At 37.9% G+C, this 24,716-nt stretch overlaps 2 protein-coding genes across 6 annotated transcripts in view; both read right to left on the bottom strand.

Moving 5' to 3' along the window:
• The window catches only part of CACNA1G (calcium voltage-gated channel subunit alpha1 G), a 393,060-nt gene that overhangs the window by 19,071 nt on the left and 349,273 nt on the right, over positions 1-24,716 (bottom strand). For 3 of the 5 annotated variants that reach the window (XM_070740005.1, XM_070740007.1, XM_070740008.1), the window contains exons 26-31: positions 21,245-21,354; positions 17,862-17,995; positions 15,204-15,274; positions 13,002-13,080; positions 12,773-12,894; positions 10,594-10,938 (exon numbers count right to left, since the gene is read on the bottom strand). In XM_070740005.1, coding sequence (XP_070596106.1) covers positions 10,594-10,938; positions 12,773-12,894; positions 13,002-13,080; positions 15,204-15,274; positions 17,862-17,995; positions 21,245-21,354 — 861 coding nt within the window. Of the gene's footprint in view, positions 1-6,430; positions 6,572-10,593; positions 10,939-12,772; positions 12,895-13,001; positions 13,081-15,203; positions 15,275-17,861; positions 17,996-21,244; positions 21,355-24,716 lie in introns of all 5 variants that reach the window. The other 2 variants (XM_070740004.1, XM_070740006.1) reach the window with 1 other exon arrangement.
• The window catches only part of ABCC3 (ATP binding cassette subfamily C member 3), a 221,676-nt gene that overhangs the window by 176,703 nt on the left and 20,257 nt on the right, over positions 1-24,716 (bottom strand). The gene's annotated exons all lie outside the window — the stretch shown is intronic.

Below are 24,716 nucleotides of genomic sequence, written 5' to 3'. Positions count from 1 at the left end.
GAATAATTTTATTTTTCATTATTATTTTGTGTATGTACCAAAAAAATAAAAATATTTTGATTGTTATTAAAATACATCCATTTTTTTTGACAAGGGGTACTAAGCATTGTGAAAATTATAGAAGAGGTACACATATATCAAAAGTTTGGGAAACCCTGCTTTAGAAGATCTGAATTTTCAAAATACCAGGGCAAAACTGTCTTTCTGGTAGTCTCTGTCTCAGATGTTTTCAGGGTTTTTTGTTTTTTATTTTGCTTTAAAGAATTTATCAAACTTAGGAACAAGAAACTATACAATTTAATCTGATTGCACCTAAAAAGGCTACAACTGCCATTTTTTTCAATAGAAGGAACCCTGGGCTTAGCAACACAAGCCTTTGGGTGCCAGTATAACTGTTATTCTCCAAATTGTGCAACTCACACCAGTTTAAATGATTTTGAAGTAATGTTGAAGCAATTTGAATTCAAAAGTTGCACAACTCTTCAAATTGGCAATATCATGAGATTTTTGGCTTGTTCTTTGATGGAGAAGTAGCAACTGGAATCACACAAGATCAAGTCTCTGAAAGAGTTGCCAATCCTGGTCTTCTGAAAGCTTTACTGTCCCAGGTTCAGTAGGATCATTGTAACACAGTGAAAGAACTCTTACCACAACACACTGGATCTAGCCTCTGTATTTACACGTCAAGTGTTCAGTGTAATATTTTTAAAAGTTTTATGTCACAAATGTTAAATATCCAATAGATCTAAAATAACTTCAATTTTATATACAATGGGTAGGTGAAATTAATACACAAAACTGGAATTCATATATCGAGCCCCGTGTTTTCTATGAAGAATAATGGTTCTTTTCAAGCCCTTTTTTGCCAAGAGATAAGCAATTTCAAGAAATGAACAAGCAAAAATAAAGATGAACTCTCCATTCCAAATCTCAAGGTCAAGGGGAGATAGATTACACACTCCTTTAATCACATCAACAGCATGGTTAAAGGCAGGACACATAGAGAACCACAGAAATGACCTTGGAGAAGGAATGTAGAAGTCAGTGAAACATGAATTAACCTAGGAAATGAAGAAAGGGTTAGAAAGGGTTGGAGTGATTCTGCCTTGATTCCCTTCAGCATAAGAAGGAAGGAAGGGAAAAGCTGTGCTCCAATTTATGTCTCCTGCCCTGGTCCACCTTGAAGATCTGAGTGAATATTCTTCAATTATTCAATGTCTTAAAATTACTTGTTTATTATTTATATCTCACATTTATTATTTTTTTATGAACAATTCAAGAATTAGGAGTTATAATACTCCTTCCATCAGTAAGGGGCATGCATAAGTGCACCAGCGTGCCTTCCGTCCCTGTCCTAATGTTTCTTTTTTACTAGTATCATATATATGAATATTATTATATCTTTGTATACCACCAATATTTACTTGACAAAACAAGCAAATAAAATTTTATATACAATGGGTAGATTAAATTAATACTGTGAGGTTAATTGGTCTTAGAATGACTGGCCCAAGGTCAGCCAACTGACTTACATGGCTAATGCAGGGCTAGAACTCACAGTCTCCCAATTTCTAGCCTCGTGCCTTAACCACTAAACCAAACTGTCTCTCTCTATATATTATATGTCTTAAATTTTACCCCCATTGCTGTAAAAAAAATGCCTCCCAATAATTGTTTGAAAAAAATAATGTTTCAAGATAGATTGTTTCAAATAAATTGGCCAGACTCTTAATTTGCTTTACCAAAAAAATTGAGGCATATATTTAACTTTCAAGGGTGCTTGATTTGAACCATTATTTGATTCAATATTAGGACAGTAACTATAAGCTAAATTAGTTTATTCTATTGTAGATTATTGCACTATAAGTATATACCTATATGAATGTCAGATGCAAATTAAATATCCAAATTAAATATCCAACCCTAGATTTCAAGAAGGAAGCAAGCAAAGATATATACTTGCTCCCATTACTTAATCTTAATATTAATTCTATTACTCAAGTTGAATAAAAATGATTAATATATTCCATTATTGGTGAATTAGCCTGTGTCTATATAACTGACAATGCAGTGACTTTATGTATATCTCAGTTAGACCTAAGGTAGAATTTGCAATTAACAATGTACTATAATGAAAAAAAAGTTAAATAACTATAGCACCAAAACAAGTGTCTTGGTAATCTTTACCAAGATTAGTAGATAAATTTATAATTGGAAGATAAATAACCTCACCATTGAGCAAATGAAGGATTTTAAACACGTAGAAGTTATCTTCCAAACCCTCTGTAATGTGGAAGAACCAAATGTACATGTGCAAAAAAAAAAACCCCGTACCAACTCAATTTGCCAGGAGCAAAAGCAATAATTTTGTCCCTGAAGCAGCAAAAGCCTTTAAGGCAAAGGTACTAAGCCTGATGCTTTATGGTGCACACACAGCATTAGAAATAGTCCAGGCTAAATTTGCAACAGTGATGTTTCAAGTCCATTGCTGCATTCCAATACTTTCCCAGATTGCAATTAGGTTTCTGATATAGAGGCATGTATGAGAACTTGTCAGCTAAAATATTGGCTAAAAGTAAATTGCATAGGAGACTCTTATGCACCCTTAATTCTTATGGGCAAGTTCATTTTCCCTTGGAAAAATATAGTTATAGATTTAAATTATTGTGGCTTTTCACTTTTTTTTATTCAACAAAGATAGAGCAGAATGACATAAAAAATAAGCTCTGGGCACTTGAAACTAATCTACAGAGGCATAGAATTCTAGCACTGTATTATTATAAGCACAGTCTATGTAAGAGATTGTTTAACCTAGTTAATTACTTTACTAATATTTTGTCTGTTCAGTATACAATAGCTTTTTTACAATATATATTTTATGCCATGTCACCCATGATTCCGGACTGCAGGTACAATAATATCCTTCTCTAAGACTATCCCTATTTGAAAGAAAATTTATAGTATGAATTCTGCATGTCTTAAATTGTTTCAGGTAGCAATTTTGTCTGTCTCTAGTAATACAGTTGTATTAATAATAATAAACTGGCTGTAATAATAAACTGGCTGACTGGATCCTGTTAATTTCCCATTTCCCCGAAATATGTAAGAAAATTGCTGGATTTCACTCAATGTTAATTGCTGTAAGTAGGATTTGGAGTCTTAGAATAGAATTGTTATCTCAAAGTTACTATACTTTATAAAGGATTTCCTACAAATTCTGATTTGGTAGTGAATGGACCTGAGATTGAGAATGAAATACAACATCAATTTGAAGAAGACATATTATCATGCTATCATCAATAAAAATGGACAAACATTTTGGAAATGAACAATACAGAAGCTATCCTGAAAATTTCCTCTCAACTCCTTCCCTCCCCCGACCCATGGAAAGTAGGTAGATATAATGGCATATGAGAATGATCTTGGGAGATGAGGGAAAGAGATGCTGCCTAGGGAAAAATGAGATAAAGAGGGTAGGGGCTATAGCTGTATAAAGGGAAGAAAAAGAAGAAATGATTTATCAGGAAATAAAAAGTAATGGTGGGAGAGCTGTATATTTGGACTTGCAAGGTTCTGTTAATGTAGCCTTACAATAGAGTTGGCTCATCTTGCTATGTTTCCTCTCTGCTTTCTTTGGGTGGCTGACATTATTGTAAATTATTCTTGGAAATGAAAGTTGATTTTGTGAGTATATTTCAGAGAAATATTTCCTATTTTCCTCCCCCAAAACTAAGAAGTGTCTTATACTCCGGTGCATTTTGTACTCCAAAAAATACGGTATATATTTTCTCTACAGTGAAGGCCAATCTATCTATATGGAGCTGAGATCATATAGTCTCCACTACATTGTAACTTTCTGCATCATAATAACTTTGTCTTATCAGAACCAAAAAATGTTATAATTTTGTTGGAGAGGGAGTGGCCAAGCCTGGGGAGGAGTCAAGTGAGGATTTAGTCTGGAATCTTTATTTAGGCGTAAGAGGGCAATTTTTAATCCTGCTTGAATGACATTGAACCTTATCTAATATGGCCCAGGGACAAATTACCAGTCTGGGGAGATTGATGTAAAATAGACACTTTCACATGTGGGTTCGCTCTTGACAAATTTTCTGCTATTTAGTGAGATGACAAACTTTGAAAAGGCTTCTAGTAAGAACTTTAGAGAGCCAGATTTGGTGTAGGCTAGAAACCTGGAGACTGTAAATTGTAGGCACAAAGCCAGCTAGGAAATCTTGGGCTAGTTATTTTTTCTCAGCCCTTGGAAGGAAGCTGAAGGAATCTCCACTTTTGAAAAATATTGCCAAGAAAACTACAGGGACTTGTCTAAGTAGCCTCTGAGAATTGGACATGATTGAATGAGAAGAAAAGAAATCTTAACTCATGTTTAATTTAATCATTTAAATTAGTTGATTTCAGTAATTGGGAGTTGATAAAAAAAGCTTTTTTTTCTCACCTATGAAAAAAGTACTCTTCTGTGATTATACCTTTTAGGATATCTGTAAGCATCATTTAAGGGAAAATCAAAGACTTGTTTCAGGAGTTTTATCCTTATCCACCTGCAAATTTAATTCAATGATCAATCAAACTATAATTAATATACTAAGGTATCTTTAATCAGAACTACTAAGAAATCTTACTGTCAGATTGATTTTTCATTAAGCAAACTAAATCTCTTTACAGGAATAATGATATGAATAAAATAAATACATGGTTTTAAAAGGTGGCTCACACTGGGAAGGTGGGGAGATATTATAAGAGAGGGCTGGCATTTAAATGTGATCATTCTATTGCAGGGTTTTAATGATATTTTAAAAAATAATGTAAAAAATGATCGGAAAAAATGGGAATCTGTGCTGTTTTCAACATTTATGATGAAATAAAGTATAAGGGCTAAAAGAAAGGAAATTTAAGTATCAAATGCCTGTCCCTGCCCCTGAGAGAAACTTACATAACATAACAGATATAAATGCATATGAAATAAGAATGTTTTTTTAAATAATATGTTTATCAGGACAATTGGGTTTGCAAATAATTGTTACAAATATTGCAGTTTCAAAAACAGTAATCAAGAAACTTGGGTTAGTGGGAAAAGGTTGCAGGTGGAGCACTTCAGACAAGGACACCGAATCTTATCAAATTCTAATATATTGCTACAAAGCCCCCCAAAAAACTTGTTGAAAGAAGAAACAAAACTTACAGCAATTTTGAAAACTCTCAGCACAATAGTAACACATAGTCTCTGTGTATTTTTGGATGTATTTGCTCCACTGGATTTTAACAGGATGTTATTACTTTACTGTAATTAGATTATTTTAGCTCAGTCAGAATTGGATTTGAAAGAAGAAAGAAAAGAAACTTCCTTTTGATACAGAAATAAACTATTAATTTAATATTTGAAATGTAAAGTTACACCAGCCCTTTTGTCCCAGTGGATGTACTGAACAAAGTGCCAAGAATCTCTATACATTTTCTTGGCCATCCCCACTTATCTGCGTCTTCAGGTACAAGTAGGCCAGTTCATTTGTTGACATGTAACACAGCCAACAACTTTCAACTTAGATTCCATGCAAATGAATTGCAAAATCAACATCTTATCTCTACAGTTATAGAGAAGCTGTCCAGGTCAATTCCAGACTAGGAAATTGCTTTTCAATGGATTCTAACCTCCAGACATTGTATGGCACTGCTACTTCCTCCCCCCACCCCCAATTGTCATGTTCATGAAAATAGTAGGGGAACAAATAAATCATTTCAGAGATGTAGGTAGAATTACTTTCCAAATGTTCTTTAGGCGGGAGGGAGGAAGACGGATCTGCCTATTAAGTTTAAATTACATTGCTTTGTCCAATGATCATTTTCTAAAGGTAAAAACAAATGGAGAATTCACTGGTCCTATATGTACATGCATATTTTTTTTAAAAAAAACTGCAATTAAACTGAAGAATCCACCCCTCCAAAGTACCGGTAAGATAATACCATCTTCCCCTTTTAGACTGTTACGCAGAAACTGTTTGGCCTCTGCAAAAAGAGAGAAAAAGCCATACGTGGCACTTTGAATTTTTGGATTTTGCATGGAATAAAGGATCCAAGACATGCAGAAAGAAAGCTTTGGCATGGTTTTTGGTATACTAAATCCTTGGCTTGAGTTATGATTACACTTCCATAGTAATGGAATTAAATCCTACCGAATTCAGCAAGGACTGAACACTAATAAGAATGGGTTGAAAATTAACGCTTATTTTCAATAAGAAAAAATCCATTTGCCCACAGCTTTTATTTTGACAGCACAATCCTTAAAATGTTTACTCGGAAACAAGCAATACTGAATTTAATGGGAGAAACCTACAGGTACATGCATACCAATGGCATTCTTAGCTAAGTCTATTTGATATCAAATAAGAAACCCTTTTTGGAAATTAATAATATTAACCTGTTTCTCAGGGTTGTAAGTGTCAGTAGTTGGAAGGGCATAATGATGGCATACAGAGCCTGACAGGTTGTCCATCAGCTTCAACTCTCCTTCCAGAGATTCTTGGATCAGCAGTGATATGGTATCAAACAAGTGTCTTTCCTGGGAGGAGTGCCAAATAGCATGCAGAAGAATAGGCCAGGCCAAAGAGAGAGGAATGGAGGGAGGAGAGAAAAGGAGGGTTGGGGGAGGATAGAGAAAGAGAGAGACCATGTGGGAGACAGAAGGAGGGAGAAAAGAGAGACAGAAAAAAATGTTTTCAGACAGAACTTGTTGAAATGGCCAGGAAGAAAAGACAGGGACAGAGAGGGGAAAACAACAGTGCAGTAATACCATAGTCAGAACTTTTCTAAGACATTGCTACAGACAAGACTGAAACTAAACACACGGTAAGGCCAGTGAGACACATTACATTCATCCAGAGCAGTGACCGGCAGCTATTTACCAATTTGACAGAAGTACAGGGGCTGTTTTGCAGGGCTATCATACCAACATGACAAAGGGACAAGTGCAGCAGAAATAAACAACAAATGTGCACGGTTTCAAATGGAGGTGAGAATGGAAGCCAGCACGAAGCGGTGGCATCACGCAATAGCATCACCATAACCACTTGAGAGTAACATGGTTTTCAGAGGTGATGGTGGCTTGCCATATCTGTGACCTATGGGCTCTCAATCTCTAAAAATCGGACCCTTGACTTTAAGCCTCCGAAGAATGAATGTAAGGCAAACTTTTGAAAACAGGAAGAGACTGAACAAACACTGGTTTTTCACAACCACTATCTGCTGGTGCAAGCATGTAAATGCTTCCTCTTGGAAAATAAGTGCTATATACTCAGTTGTTGCAACAGTGAGCTATTCTTGCCTATGTCCTGTTTGAGCCAGGAATAATTATCTTGAAATACTGGCAAATAAATCTCCTATATGGCCTGTGAAATCCTGCTCTTAATCCCATTCCCAGATGTAGATATGGGCAGAACTTACCTGAATCTGGCTGACATTTGAATAATGCAGAATGCAAAAAGAGACACCAAGTTGGTTTCAAAATCTAAATTACAGATGTTTTCTGGTTTGGTAACAATCTCTGTTCTTTTAGTTACAAGTGAAGGGTGGTTTACAAGAACTCTGTATAGGCTTTTCTTTTCACCTCATCTGCTACAATAATTCCAAAGCATTTGGAGTTCAACATTAGACCGGGAACTCTGGCATGGGAGGAATTTTCAAATCAAAGACCTAAAAAGTCACTGGTAACAGGACTTCCTGCTCAAAATGCAGCCAAATGAATCACCTTTGTGTAACAATTGTGTGGGGATGCTGAGAAAAACAAGGGACTGGGGAGTTGATATAGCTCTAGTCCAGAAGAAGTGGGAGGGAATTTTAGAAAGAGGAAATACAAATGGGGATATTAGTAGTAGTTATCAGAGCTACATTTCATTGGTTTCTTTTTTAAAAAAAGAGGGAGAAAAACTACTTAGAAAAACTACTATTTAGAACTAAGGAGAAATTTCCTGACAGTTAGAACAATTAATCTGTGGAACAGCTTGCCTCCAGAAGTTGTGAATGCTCCAACACTGGAAGTTTTTAAGAAGATGTTGGATAACCAGCTGTCTGAAGTAGTGTAGGGTTTTCTGCCAAAGCAGGGGGTTGGACTAGAAGACCTCCAAGGTCCCTTCCAACTCTATTGTTATTGTTACTTGGAAGTATTGTGATATATTCCAGTGGGAACAGTCCTATTTACTACAATCACACAACACAGGTAGTCCTCAACTTACAACCACAACTGAATCCAAAATTGGTTATATTAAGTGAGTTTTGCCCCATTTTACAACTTTTCTTGCTGCATTTGTTAAGTGAATCACTGCAGTTCTTAAATTAGTAACAGGGTTGTTAAGTGAATCTGATTTCCTCATTGACTTTGCTTGTTAAAAGGTTGCAAAAGAAGATTATATGACTCCAGGACACCGCAACCGTCATGAATTTGAATCAGCTGTCCAGCATCCAAATGTAAATCATGCAGCATGGGGATGCTGAAACGCTTGTAAAAAATGATCATCTGTCACTTTTTTCAGTACTGTTGTAGATTTGAACAGTAGCTAAATGAACAGGTGTAAATCGAAGACTACCTGTTCTAAAGAGAGGGCTCATGGGAACTTCAATTGAGCTACCTGTGGAAGCTGCAAATAAGGACTGTTGCATACAGTAATGTTTTACAATCATTTTCTAGAAGTGCGTCTCGTAATTCAGATGGCGTAAGAACAATGGCTGCCTTTTGAATGGCTTTGAGATAGTTCCTTCCACAAAGCCCATTCTACAATCAGAACTCAAAGTTTCTCAAATGGAAGACTTTATGTCACCATCTAGTGAGCTGTCAAAGTCAAAAAGTCTAATCCATCTGAAATCCAAATGCTCCGGTTTAAATTATATACACAGCATTGCTGAGTTCCCTTTGACTTTCCATGATAAGGATTTAATTTGAGGTTACTGAAATAATTAAGAGTTTATAATTAAGAGTTGTCATCCTATGCATGCTTGCTCTAAATCCCACAGGGATTTATTTCCTAATAATGGAAAACTTAAAATATTGTTCTTGTATTGTGTGCAGGATTCTGAAAGTCAAAGAATCCTTGAAAAAAAAAATAGGATTCTTAATTTCCATTTGCCAGGCTCCTAATTTCAGAAATGTCTGAGATGCTGAGAATTAATATACAGCGTAAAGCTTCTGAAGTAACAAGAGGAGTTAGCAGCAATACTACTTTCTAGGCAGGAAACAGCCAATGTGTATGATGCCATGATTTCCCACAGCCATATCCTAACACAACAATGCATATAGTTTATGGAACATGCAAGCAAGGAAGCATGCAGATTATATGACTCTGCAGGGTTATAATATAGGAACTGTATTCCTCTTTCACCAACAATTTCTTGGAATGCTGAGATTTTAATTAAAGGGACACTGGCAAGAAGAAAAAGTACTTTCGTTAGCAATTGAAATGACACCCAAGAGTTTAAAGATACAATCGGCATAATAATATACTGCTCAAAATATACTACTCAAAAATATACTGCTCAAAAAATAAAGGGAACACTCAAATAACACATCCTAGATCTGAATGAATGAAATATTCTCATTGAGTATTTTGTTCTGTACAAAGTTGAAAGTACACAACAGCATGTGAAATTGATTGTCAATCAGTGTTGCTTCCTAAGTGGACAGTTTGATTTCATAAGTTTGATTTACCTAGAGTTATATTGTGTTGTTTAAGTGTTCCCTTTATTTTTTTGAGCAGTGTATTATTTGCAAAAGGAAGCATTTTTTCCCCTAAATCAAGAGACACCTTTCCTTCTGTGATAGGCTTTTATCAAGAAAAAAGAATTGGTAATTTTAGAGAGTTTTGAGAAATTCTAACCTAATTTTGATCAGACACAGGTAATAATAATAATGAACAAAAGTATTACAGCAGTTTGCAATGAGCAATATTTCTGCAGGTAATGAATTTATGATAGATTAATGAAGAGGAAAGGCAATTTCCATATATTTCCCCGCTCTACTGGTATGGACTTTTTGCTGTGGGTGCTACACTCATATAAACTGTGGCTGGAAGTTTTAAACAACGAAACTGAATATTGCTCTGTAATGGTAAAAATCAGACACCTACTAGAATAATGAAACTGCATACCAGACATACAGATGCAACAGTGAGCAGGCACCCTTCCATACAGGTGCCTGACCTGTCACCTACTACATAGATGCTTGATTCCATTGAGCAGCCTTCTAATTGCAAAGGAGTCTTTGAGAAAAACCTTAGCGGCGTCTTCCTCCACCACTGCCAGTAATGAAAGCTGTGTCTGAGATCTCAGAGCCTCTGTTATAAATGAGCTGATTAAGGGGCTGCAGAACACTCTTTGCAACCGATTAATAGCTTTGCATGGGCATCTAACATGTTTGGCCTGTTTTTAATGCAAAAGGCTTTTTTCTAGACACTTGGGGAATTTTGTGGCGAAAAAGGAATACAACTCCCTGATAAATCACTGGAACCACTCAAACTTAGATTTGAGTGTATACAGTATGTTGCTGGAGACAAGTGAAGACCACTCCTCACTTCACCCACCACCTGAGGTTCTCACCATAGGATGAACCATGGACAGCTGAGAATTGACTTTGATTTGCATGGGGTTGGTGTATCCTCCAGGACTCTCAGGCCGTTCTCCTGTGTTACCGCTTGTCCACATGAAAGAGTCAGAAGGTGGCTGCACACCCGGTGTGATTGTCTTCATTTCCATTTCCAACTCTAGCTCCAGCTCTGCTTCTTCTTTAGCTTCTTTGTTACTCTCCTCCAGGTGCTTCATCAGGACAGCAATCACCACATTCACCAGGACAAACTGGGCTGTCAGCACAAAAGAGACGAAGTAGATAGGCGAGATGACGGTGTTGTAACAGGTGGATTCCTCATCGCAGTCCCGCAATGTGTCCTGGGAGGGAACAGAGGGAAGTGAAGGGGAAATGGTTGTGGCTGAGAACTTCAGGCAAGTACTTGTTGGGAGTGGCTCCTCCTAGTTTGGACCGGTTCGCCTGAACTGATAACAACCTGCTGGTGATGTCATGATAAAGTCACGGAACTGATTCGGTTAATGCCGGTCCATGGGCACTGGACCAACATTAATTTTAATTTTTTTTTTCTCTTCTGAGCATGTGCAGAAGCTGAGTTTTTGGCACTGTGCATGTGGTTGCCATCTTGTTTTGGGCATTATTATTATTATTATTATTATTATTATTATTATTATTATTTTCAGATTTTTAGGCACTGTGCATGAGGCACACCGATGCGGCACAGGCAGAATTGAACCAGCAAGGAGGTAAGTTAGAACCCACCCCTGGATGGGCAGTTTATGCTACTCAGATCCTAGCTTCAAGCATATATGGCCAGACCCCATGTGGAGGATGGTGAATGAGTGTCTTCCGTGTTGATCAGTTTCTATAGAATTTTAGGAACCTGATCACTGAAAGATCCTTCTACTCCTTCTACTCTTCTAGAATGTCTTATTTTTCATACGCTGGATGAAATCTTTGAAAAGCCTCCCCTCCCACCCAAAGGCACAATACATTCAGAACTGCATAACATTCTGACATCCATAGATAATTCAGTGTATTTGCAATGGCTGTTTTCTTGCTTTGGCCAAGATAGAAAGATTTCACAATTCTAACAAAATAGGCATAAACCACTAGCACATCGGTAGGGGTAATTATAGCCTGGGAAATGCCAATAATATCAATAAAGTGCTGAGTTTGGTCATTGGCACTGTTCAAAAACATTTATCTAACCCAGAAACTAATGACGGTGGGTTTACTCTTATTAAGCCTACCCTTTTCAATTAGTTGTGGACAACATTTTGGTGGTTTTACTAAAATAATAGTGGTACAAAACAACGTTGTGTATAGCCAGGAGTCTTTTAAAAGTAGGTGCTTTAAAATGTTTCAAAACAAATAAGCCACGATGCAAATCTCAGTTGCAAATTATAAAAGGATTCTGAAAGCTGCAAATGTCAGTGAGGGCTACATGGTTCTGTGGGTTGCCTTTCCAAGATCTTGATGACATCACAATCACAATGCGATCCCCGATTGGCTAAGGTCTATTCCATGAATAATGCAGAAAAAAAATGAAAACTTCGTCAAGAATTGGGGGTGGGGTGGGGGAGGAATGATTCTTATTATTGCAAAAAATATAAGAAATAATTGGATAAGTTTGGATAATTGGATATAATTTGTTATTTACTTGAATATCCTGAATACTTCCAGGTCTGCAGAGAGGGGCGGCATACAAATCCAATAAATAATAATAATAATAATAGTATCTAACTTATACTTAAATTTCAGAGAATTAAAATATTCAAAACAGTAATTGTGTCAGTCTTTCAAGAGCCTGAAAATGTACATTAGAAACATAGAAACATAGAAGTCTGACGGCAGAAAAAGACCCCATGGTCCATCTAGTCTGCCCTTATACTATTTTCTGTATTTTATCTTAGGATGGATATATGTTTATCCCAGGCATGTTTAAATTCAGTTACTGTGGATTTATCTACCACGTCTGCTGGAAGTTTGTTCCAAGGATCTACTACTCTTTCAGTAAAATAATATTTTCTCATGTTGCTTTTGATCTTTCCCCCAACTAACCTCAGATTGTGTCCCCTTGTTCTTGTGTTCACTTTCCTATTAAAAACACTTCCCTCCTGGACCTTATTTAACCCTTTAATAATATTTTTCTATCTTTTTTTTTTTTTTTTTAAATTCTGATGGCAATTTTACCTTCATTATCCCATTCCAATTGTCTCCTGTGGATACACGGAAGAGGGTGAGGAAAGCCATTCCAAAGTTGCGAAATGTCGCATGCCTCCCTAAACCCTCGCAGGGATGAGTGTCATCACATTCTATATGTGCAATAAAAAAATAATAATAAAGACAATTAAGTCATAAAGGGTTTTGTTTTTTTGTTGCTCTAAGCAATTCTGTAGTGCAGGCAGTGCAGAGAACTTACCAAGATCCCCAAACAGCTCCACTCCAAGAGCTGCAAATATGAAAAACAACAACATGAAGAGGAGACCTAGATTCCCCACCTGCAAAGAGATAAGAAACGAAGGGGGAAAATACTCATTGAAGTTATATATCACCCAAGTAACTCTCACAATGAGAAATGTACATGCTATATTAGTCTCCCAAAGGTGGGGACATGCCACGTTCCAGATCCTACTGAATTAATTTTGTCAGTATAAACATGGCCCAGAGTGAGGGATCCCGGGAACTGTAATTCATCAATATTTGGACATTATTAAGTTCCTGCACCTGAATATATCTCCTTTGCTTCTTTAGCTTTACTAAATCCCATCTGGTCACTAGTCTAACGCTATGATATTTTATGTGTGTGAACAAATACACATATTTTAAATTTAGATGTCCATAGCGTTGGTCATGAGAGAATGAGTTGCGTTGATAAAAATGATTCTGAAAGCTCTTCCTGATCCCCAAATGTCCAGCTGAATAAATAAACCAGTTTTAAATGTCAAATGATGAGTCCACTGACTACAACTTGCTCCAGTAAAAAACAAGAAAGAAACAAAGAAAGAAAGAAAGAAAGAAAGAAAGAGAGAGAAAGAAAGAAACAAAGAAAGAGAAAGAAAGAAAGAAAGAAAGAGAAAGAAAGAAAGAAAGAAAGAAAGAAAATGTTCAAAAAGCTAAAAGCTGAGCATATGTTTCTGCTCCACCAAGAGTGGCAGCTTTGGGATGTTGTGCACACTGCATGGTGCATAAGCACCAAATCAGATTACCTCCTGGCCCATTATATAGCACTAACAAGAAATCTTGTCTTCTACACCTGGTGCTTTTCAGATGCATTGGACTATGACACCGCATGGCCACACTGCCTGGGAATTATGAGAATTAATATATCTGAAGGGAACCAAGATGAAGAAACTGTTGTTCAGGGTCTGGAAAATTAGCATTTCTGAGCTGTGGAATTGATTTTTGCTCTGAAGATCAGGAAAAAAAACCTCAGGAAAAGAAAAAGTAGCTGAGTGCTTACATGTTTACACTTTTATTTCTGTTCAAGATTTTAAATTTCAAAACAGGTTTCATTTCACACCATTAAATTTGTGTGAATTGCACTAAAAATACAGCAAGTATTGTCATGAGTCTTCAACTAATTAGGTTTAAAGATTGGAATCTTTTTATGGGAAAGAACATAAGAACATAAGAAGAGCCATGCTAAATCAGGCCAAAGCCCATCGACTCCAGCATTCTGTGTCACACAACAGTGGCCCACCAATTGCACATGGGAATCTTGAGCAGAAAGAGAAGGCAAAAACCTCCCTTGACCCCCAACAAATGGTACCCAAGGGAATCCTGCCAGCCTCAACCAACATAGAGGTGGCAATGTTCTCTTTTGAATTGCCACTAACTTACACACAATGCCTCTTGCTTGCGGATGGGCCTATATAATTCAATTTTCCTCCTCCATCCTATCTCCTCCATTTCATTAATGCAAGTTGCTTCTTACTTTTTCTTAACTTATTTTAAACAGATAGAGGTTTTCTGAATTGGCACAATCCTAACTCCCTTGCTCTTCTTTTTTCTCATTGCATCAAGTTACTAATTTAATTTGGAGTATATGTGTATGTATGTATTTATTTATTTTATTTATTTATTAAATTTGTATGCCGCCCCTCTCCGTAGACTCGGGGCGGCTCACAACAGTAATAGAAAAAACAATGTAGAATACAAATCTAATAATTAAAACTAAAAACCCATAATTTAAAAAACACGCACACAACATACCATACATAAACAATATAGGCCTGGGGAAGTTATATCAGTTCCCCCATGCCTGTATGTATGTACATGTGTGTATGTACGGGCACAAATTGTAGGAGAAGGAAAAGCAGAACTTGAGAGGGGAGGCAGAGGTAAAAGAGGGATCAGCCCATAATCCTTATGTAGCCACAAGTAGATCCCTTTTTTAACCCCCCCCTACTCTTTCTCTGCACTGAAAAACATAGGAAAAGGAACATTAACTGAAGAATTCAGAGGAAAAGCAGTTGATTTCAGCCAATCCACAACAAAGTTCTAGCCTTCAAGAAGACACAACTATAGGAAACTTCTACCAGATTATCTAAACTCCTAAGATTATTCCTAAAACAGTGAAGGAAACTTAACTGTAGTCTGGATGATTAGACTGAAAGGTTACCTGAGGCAGTGCTTGCATAACTGTATCCAGAAGAGCTCTCATCCCTACAGCCATCTTCAGCAATTTTAACACTAGAGAAAAATGAAAGATTTGTGATGTCATTGCCAAAATAATGATGCCAGGAAAGGAAATGTAAATTTCAATATTCACAATAATTACCCGAAGAATCATGTCCTAACATGCACCCCTAAAATTTAATGCGCAAGACAATGTTTTATGGAGTCTTCTTCAGCCTAGAAAACTTGTTGGATTTCAATTCCCAAGCTCCGTATTGGGAAAGCTGTTCAGTGAGATATCCTATTATTGGAACGTGGTGCCTAAAACATATAAAAGCTATATCCTACACAGAGGTCCCAAGAATGCTGTTCTAATCTTTCACTCATTAATTGAGGCGATGTCAACATCATAACAGGAATGCAATGTGGGTCTCCCTCCCCCCCCAGGCAGCTACTGAGCAAAGCAAACCGGTTTTTAAAGGTCAGAAATTTATCTAATCTACAGTTTCTGAAGAGTTTCATCTTTGATCTGAAGAGCTAAGAGGCCAAGTACATGCTCACTGATTTAAATGGCACCAAGATGGAGGAAGAAATCAAAGTTGTTTGTACTCTTTGATTCCAAATCTAGGACACAGCAATAGTGAGCTTGTGATCTTCCAAGCTAAGGAATATACCCTAATGTCACCAGGCTCCACTTGCTCCATAATAAACTCCTTTAATACTTTACTGCCCAGAGCAAACAATACCATGTATAATTAATAAATAACATCGTTGGAATACAGTGCCAAAAATTAATCAGAGTAGTTGGGGCTACTTTTTAAGCCCGTTACTATTTGTAATGTTTGATACCCAATCAAGAATTCACAGCTATAACAGTAAACCTGTTTTTCAGGAGATATGGTGGTCTAGGATTGGAAAGACCCAGATACAAATCTGTGCTCAGCCATGAATGTCAGTGATCTTCGGTTGGTCGGGTTGTTTCATTTTAACTATGTGCATAAAATGGGGGAAAGGGAGAATTTTGGGTGACACTGTAAGAATACAGAAATGGAGGAAACTTCTTCTGTTGAGAGAAATCACTGATTCATCTAGCCAGTTCCATGGATGTAAGAGACCAAACTGACATCTTCTGTATGCAAAATAATTGTCATACCCCTGTTGGAATCGGAATCTGAGACAGAAGACAAACAGTTGACAGAGAGTGGGAGAGTGACTCTGTTGGCTATGGAGGAAACTGGGGAAGGGCAAAATCTGGATGGGCAGAGTAGGGAGAGGTAGAACAAGGGAGAAGAGGTTCAGATGAAGACCAAGGTCCATGCCCTCCTCATCCTAGGGCAGTGATGGAGAACCTTTTTTCCCTCAGGTGCCGAAAGAGCGTGGGTGGGTGCTATCATGCATGCACGAGTGCCCACACTCACAATTCAATGCCTGGGGAGGACGAAAATGGCTTCACTCGCCCACCGGAGGCCCTCTGGAGGCTGGAAACGGCCTGTTTCCCAACTTCTGGTAGATTTGTGTTTTGCCCTCCCCAGGCACCACAGGCTTCCCTGGAGCCAGGGGAGGGTAAAATCAACCTCCTCCCCCCCAGAGGCTCTCTGCAAGCCAAAAACACCCTTTCAAAGCCTCTGTGTGAGCTAAATATCAGCTGGTTGGCAAACACATGCACATTGAAACTGAGCTAGGGCAATAGATCGCGTTCCAGCAGATATGGCTCCACGTGCCACCTGTGGCACCCGTGCCATAGGTTCATCATTACTGTCCTAGGGCATGCAGGGAAGAATACAGGAGAGAGCAACATGGGTTGCATGGCTTACAAGGAAGGAAAGGGCCCCGACTGCCTTCACAAGGCACACCTGGGGATGGAGTTTAAAGGAGAGGCAGTTGGGAGGGGCGTTTGTTGGGAACAACCACTGTTGCTTACATTCCTGCCATTCCTCCTGCCATTATTGTCATGCTTCTGTGTGCTTATATTGTCTTGCTGGAATTATTGCAATGAATTCTTCACTTCTGGGACTCATTAACTTGCCCTGCTGGAGTGATTGATTGCAGTCATTCTGCTTACAGCATTTGGACTGGAGTATCTGCAGCCAGAAGCTGCTGCAGGTTTGGGGGAGACCTTTTCTCCAGGCCATAGTGTAAATGGGATGTTGGAGGCAAAATTGATGCCAATAAAGGGACTCATACTGGTTCTCTGGCTATGTTGCTTTTGTGCCACACCCTGGGTCATCATAATAAGTATTTATTACTAGCAATCGGTTGGCTATAATGGAGTTATTAGCGATAGCAGTAACACTTCACATTCCTTTTTAAGCAATTTATAGAGTCAGCATATTGTCCCCAACAATCTGGGACCTCATTTTACCGACCTTGGAAGGACGGAAGGAAGGTTGACTCAACCTTGAGCTGATGAGACTTGAATTGCCAAACTGCCGTCAGTCGTCAGTCAGCAGAATTAGCCTGCAGTACTGCCTTATAACCACCTCACCACCATGACTCTTAGCTATTAGTCTGACTAATAAGGCAAAATAAGCATTAGCATTGTAGTGAATGCTTAAACTGTATACATGCTATGTAGAAGACTCTAGTACACCAGAAATGATCAGTTTCCATTTGGCCAAAAGATTTATGGGTGCAGAGTCCCAGAAACAATGGGGGGACTGACCTCGAGCAATCCTGAGGACCCTCATAATGCGGATAATGGTAGGGTTGATGGGCAGTGATGCATTCACCTCAATCTCTTCCAGCGTGATCCCCATGATGGACAAGAGGACAATTGCTAGGTCTAATTGATTCCATCTGAAGATGAGACAAAAATCAAATGGGGAAAAATGCTAAATTGTTTGTTAGCAAAGGAGCAGGTTGTGTGACAAAGAATTCCAATCATTTCAGGCATTTATGCATTCATGAACTGACACTACACCTTTAGCATTTTTTGAGATGAAACAAATTAAACAAAAGAGGTATTATTAGGACACAAATTTAGTCAAGTCTGAATACACCGCTACCTGCAATGGAGAAGTAAAAAATGAATTAATCTGCAGGGCAACAGAAAGGATAAAAAGATAATGTTGACTTCATTTCCTTTAAATGCTTTATTCAAACTACATTTCTCTAAATGTTTTATTCAACTGAATTTAGTTTATCCAAAATCTTTTGTAAAAAAGATTTGCCCTTTGTTTAATTGCTATTGTGGTGGGTGAGGATATGTAAGGAAGATCTTCAAGATTATATTGCAAAGATGGGGTTCAGGCACAAATGAAGAACACAATGCTCTTGATGGAGAAGTATCACATGAATTCTGTATGATCCAAGTTTATTCAATATACTCACTTTTCATTTCTATTTATGTGTGTCTGTGTCTGAGAGAGTTCTTCACAATTTAATCAGCTCACTAAAATAATGATAAATAACTAGTACTGAGAAACTTTCTACTTTGCTGCTACTGCTCTATAAGTAATTGTATTATTTGAACATATGGGGAGATATGACAGGGGCACTAACATGCATGCTCATGAGCAAATTAGATTCAAGATCCCCATTTGGCACACATGGGCACACTTAGAATTGTGAGACCAGGTTAAAAGCACCAGGTTTTACCATGGCAAAATGACCATCTTTCCTGAATTTTCCCTTCACTGTCCCCTCTAATCTCCCCATATAGTAGCTGTCACCTCAGTTTGCCTTTGACATTTTACTAAATAGGTAGGTTTGCCAAGCTGTAGTCTCCTTTCATTTCTTTAAAAAGAATGCCTCAAGGATAAATGCATTTTTGGAAATAAACATTATGTCTGAGGCTGGCATTTTGCATTGCAGGATGTTAATTTCTCATTTTAAAAATATAAAAGTACAAGCAACAAGGGAGAAGGTGACATTTTTTTCTGGTGCTTATGAGAGCTACAGTGATGACCCAAGTTATCAGTGTGACAGGAAGAGGATTGGTTCACATTATAGGTCAGTGATGGTGAACCTTTTAGACACTGCATGCCCAAACTGAAAGGTGCATGCGTGAATGTAGACATGTGTGAATGTGCATGTGTGCAGACATGCACATATGTTGACATGCACGCATGCACAGCAGACACCCAAAGACCAGCTGGCTGGCAGGAGGGGGGCATCCCAATGCCAGCAGCAAGACCAGAGGTAAGATCTTTTTGTTTTGTGAGCTTCTGTTTCATCGTTTGCGGGGAAATAGAAGCTCACAAGAGAAACGCCATGGAGATCTGACCTAGGGCGATGGCATACGTGCCAGCAGAGAGGGCTCTGCATTCAACCTCTTGAACACGTGCCATAGGTTTGCCATCACAGGTATAGGTGGTGCTTGACGTATGACCACAATTGATATTGGAACTTCAATACGGGAGCTGCATCTGATTTTATGACTTTTTTTTTGCTTGGGTCTTTAAGCAAATCAATGCAGGCATTAAGTGATTCATGCAGTCATTAAGAAAATCTGACTTTTCCAAATGACTTTGCAAATGGTGATCACATGACCCCCAGATGCTGTAACCATTGTAAATGCTATGCCAGTTGTCAAGTGTCCAAATTTTGACCATGGACCACTGGGACAGTCAAAAGTTCTGAGGATCAGTCATCACTTTTTCAATGTTGTAACTTCAAACCGCGATTAAACAAATGTTTGTAAGGTTGAGGACAACCTGTAGTAAGAGTAGTAGTAACAGCTGCTGCAAATGTGGTGTGAAGATGTGGTGGAGCAAAATCCACCAGTAAGATATGAGTTTAGGGACAACTACTACCTTATATGCTTTTACCATAAAGAGTTTAGCAAAACACTTACTCCTTCATAGAAGGAAGCAGGAATTTTAAAAAATGGGCATCCATGTTCTTATGTACTTCTGTATAACTTATATTAAATGGACCAGAAATGAAATATCTATACCCTATAAGGAGCTGGAAATACCATACTTCTATATATCACAGCTAACTCAGCTAGTTTCAATAGGAAATAAACCTGGCATCTTTCTGAGTTTTGCCCATTTATTTTCCTAATTTGTATTAAGTGATTAGTGCTTTAACTGCTAACTGCTAATGACTTAATTAAAAAATAGGGAAATAAATCTAATTGCCAAACTTGGTAAATAAATAGGTAATATATAAAAGCCAAGACTGATTCTAATACGATGGGGATCCACTTTAGAAAATTTTTGAGATACAGTTAAAGAAGCAGAAAATTATGTGGGTGTCCTTATTTTTCCAGAAGGTTTTCTCTTTTTTTAACTGTCACAAGAAAAGATACTATTTATATTTTTATTTTTTCTGTTAATTAGCAAATTAGCATTAAGAATGGCCCAATAATTCATCTTCACCCATATATAGGGTATATATAAAGGGAACACCCAAATAATACATCCTAGAGCTGAATGAATGAAAAAAATTATTTATTTATTTATTTAGTTATTTAGTTAGTTAGTTAGTTAGTCCAATACACAATGAAGGTTTTAGTGTGTGTGTGTGTGTGTGTGTGTGTGTGTGTGTGTGTGTGTATATATATATATATATATATATATATATATATATATATATATATATATATGTAGATTGTTCTGAGTTCGGGTTTTGCCCTGTGTAATATTTTGCATGTTTATGCGACGTTTCGGTGAAATCACATCCACCATCATCAGGCTGAAGTTTCCAAGCTTTACGAAAACAAATATATATATATATATATATATATATATATATATATATATATATATATATATATATATACACACACATAGTAAAATACATGAAGGTTATAGAGGAGATACTCATAGTAAACAATTCTCACTGAATTGTTCTGTACAAAGTTGAATTTGCACAACAGCATGTGGAATTAATTGTCAGTGTTGCTTTCTAAATGGACAGTTTGATTTCACAGAAGTTTGATTTACTTGGAGTTATATTGTGTTGTTTAAGTGTTCTCCTTATTTTTTTGAGCAGTGTATTTAGACACCAGAAAGAACTGTAACTGGAAGTATTAGGAATGGCACTTTTTGAAGTACCCCCACAAAAACACATTGCAATGTTATTCCAAATCATGATTACCTATCTTGAAAGAACCGACGAAACCCAAATGCAACGAGCTTGAAAACTGATTCCATGACAAAGATGATTGTGAAAATGTAATTGCAGATCTTCAGAGCTTCCTCAAGAATCTGAAATCAGGGAGACAAATGGTAGATTACTGAACACGGTAAGGAGGACATTGGAAAGTTTCATTTTCAGCCAAATCCATTCTATCCTCTGCCTTACAGGAAAAAAGAATGAACTGCTAAATGAAGAGAAGCCTGTGAATGCAAGCATATTGGACTCCTGGATAGTGTGAGCTTTTGAAATGCTGCTGTCATTCCAGGCAGAGAGACGATAAGGGCAAAAGTCTAACCCTTGATGCTTTTTGGGAAAGGTGACAATAACAACAAGAAGGAGCTCAGGACTTAAATATCATCAGGACTGCCTACATCAACAGGGTTTTGCCCATGCAAAAGAACTGGGATGATGGCCTCTCTTCCCACCCTTTATTTAAGAGAATGTCACTTGTAGGGATCCCAGAGAATAGCCTTCTCCCCATTTATTCCCTGTCTTCTGAGCAAGCTGCTCCGTTGGATCTCTGCAGGTGACATATTCTTAAAGGAAAGATAAGAAAAGATGCAAACAGCATCCTTTCCACTTCCCCCAAATTAGACTAGATCCTTCCTTGTTAGTAGTCCAGAAAACTGTTATTCCAAAATGGCTATTTCAAAATGTTTGTAGTGAGGAACTGTTGGACATAGAGAAGCCCCCTGCTACAAGATTTGTCCATATATGTTTATCCCTTTAGAGCAGTGGTTCTCAACCTTTCTAATGCCATGACACCTTAATACAGCTCCTCATGTTATAGTGACCCCCAACCGTAAGTCTAGCGCCAACTCTCCCAACAGAGCTTTAAGCTGATTGGCAGGAAGGTCAGAGGGACACCCCCACTATTAACGCCTGATTGGCTGGATTGTAAAAATATGTTCCAAGGCGCCAGACTAGAAGCTTTAGTTCCTAACACCATGGGAAATTTGTCTTTTCCCATGGTCTTAGGCGACCCCTGTGAAATGGTGATTCTACCCCCAAAGGGGTCCCGACCCCCAGGTTGAGAACCACTGCTTTAGAGCAAAGTGTATTGCAATTGTCAGTTGCTGGTTTGCCTTGCTCTTTCTTTTGTCATTTTGATATATTCTTATTAATCGCCTTCCTGGAGAGGGTCTTATGGTCTGTTTTTGTGGAGTAGGCTGGCATATAAATCCAAGTATAAGCAAGGAAACAAACAATTTAGGCTGGACAAGTAACAATTCCCTTCGCCTTAGCTCTCCAAAAGACAGAATCTATTACTAATATACCAGTGCTGCCTTTTATAAAATATTGCTACCAAGAATGTATTTGGTGAGAAGAGACTTTTGGGAGATAAAATCCTAATTGTCGAATGAAAGAATTTCATGAATAATTTAGACCTGATTCCAAATTTAGAGAGAAAAGGTAGGCTATTATGGGAAGAAAATACCATGTAGTCATTAGAGAGAAAAGATCCTTACAGGAAGTCATTGATTTATGACCATAATTAGGACCGGAATTTCTGTCGCTAAGTGATGTGATTATAAAGTGCAATATCAGGTGACAACACAACTGAGCAATGGCATTCTTGGCACTCCTTGTTGCAGTAATTAACAGATTTCCACTGATCATTAGCTGAGGAGCCAAGCCATCCCAGGCTTGGACTCTCCCAGCTAGCCACAAACCTCGATAGCATAAGAGACTGTCTCCAACTCAACTTCCCCACATACCTATCTACCCCAATCCTATTTTGACCATTCTGTTTTATGGGGCAGCAAGCCATGCCACAGAGGCTGCTTGCCGTGCTGTGGCTCAAAGGCTTCTTGGTGTGATATGGCTCAAACACTGCAAGTACTGTTTATTTATTTTATTTATTTATTTATTGGATTTGTATGCCGCCCCTCTCCGTGGACTCGGGGTGGCTAACAACAGTAATAAAAAACACCATGTAAATCCAATACTAAAACAACTAAAAAACCCTTATTGTAAAACCAAGCATACATACAAACAAACAAACATACCATGCATAAATTGTAAAGGCCTAGGCCCTAGGGGGAAAGAATATCTCAGTCCCCCCATGCCTGATGGCAAAGGTGGGTTTTAAGGAGCTTACGAAAGGCGAGGGGGGGGGGGAATTCTAAGTTGAGTTTCCATCTCTACTTCACCTTTGTTTACCTATAGCATTTGTTCCTCCTCAAAGCGATAGGAAATAAAAATAACTCGGGTACACAAATTGGCAGCCATTTCCATCTAACTGTCATAAGTAAGTGATTTGGAAGCGGTTGTTCTTATAATTTGAATGTACAATTTTAAATGGAAGAGTGCTTTTGCTAATGGAGCAGGGAGTAGCTGCTCAGCCAAAAAGCTGAATCATCGCAGCGGGAAGGAAAAGAGGCCCTTAGTTTTCTGTCCTGCTGAAAAGTAAATTGTTGAGACTGCAAGAACAGGTTGGACAGTTATTATGTGTAATCATGGAGTTAAGTGAGGTTAAAGATTTCAGGATTCTGAAGGTTAACAATGGTGGTGCAGTGGCGAGAATGCAGTAGTGCAAGCTACTTCTTCTGATCATCGGTTGTAGCAGTTTGGCAGATCGAATCTCACCAGGCTCAAAGTTGACTCAGCCTTCCATCCTTCCAAGGTTGGTAAAATGAGGACCCAGATTGTTGGGGGCAATATGTTTATTCTCTGCAAAACTGTTTAGAGACGGCTGTAAAGCACTGTGAAGAATATAAATCTAAATGGTATTGCTAATGCTATAACAGTAAAATCATAATAAAATCAGCATTTATACTTTGCTTATATTACTCCAACCATATTCTAGAAATAGCCTTGGATATTATTAATCCCAATTACCAAATAAAAATCCTTAGAGCAAAGTGGCACATCCTCTTACTCCAGGATTTTAGCTTCTATACTCTATAGCTGTTCTTTCTTACTTAGTCTCTATTTCTGTCTCCAAGAACAGGAGATCTGCAGTATTGTGTGTGTGTAGGTAGGGTATACATACATCCACACCCACCCAACTCACACACATGGTTCCAGGGCTCCTGTGATATCTCATTCTGATTTCTGCTTGCAAAGCTAAACTAAGTTAACTTTTAGCTGGATTTCCCAAATTATAAAATGGCAGAACGATTTTTAAATTTGAGAGGCTGAGCTCCTAAGGGGGGAAGATTGGTTTCCCCAACCTCCTTCCAACCTCCCAACCTCTCCTTTACCCCATTCTTTCATCCCACTAGCTGGCAAGCTGTCCTAGGATCCTCATATTAAGTTTTGGGATGGGCTATCAGATATATTATGATGGGGTTTTTTTTTGCTTTTGCTTCATCCCCAAAACACAAATGTGGCAATGCAAAAACAGAGAGCAAGCCACTTTTGTTAATTTCTCAGCTAATTGGGGTGGGGGTGGTGGGATGCCTGGCAGTGCTAACGATTATGGCAA

This window comes from Erythrolamprus reginae, chromosome 2, assembly GCF_031021105.1.
Source record: "Erythrolamprus reginae isolate rEryReg1 chromosome 2, rEryReg1.hap1, whole genome shotgun sequence".
Classification (NCBI taxonomy): Eukaryota; Metazoa; Chordata; class Lepidosauria; order Squamata; family Dipsadidae; genus Erythrolamprus; species Erythrolamprus reginae.
This window is presented reverse-complemented; position numbering and strand designations above follow the sequence as displayed.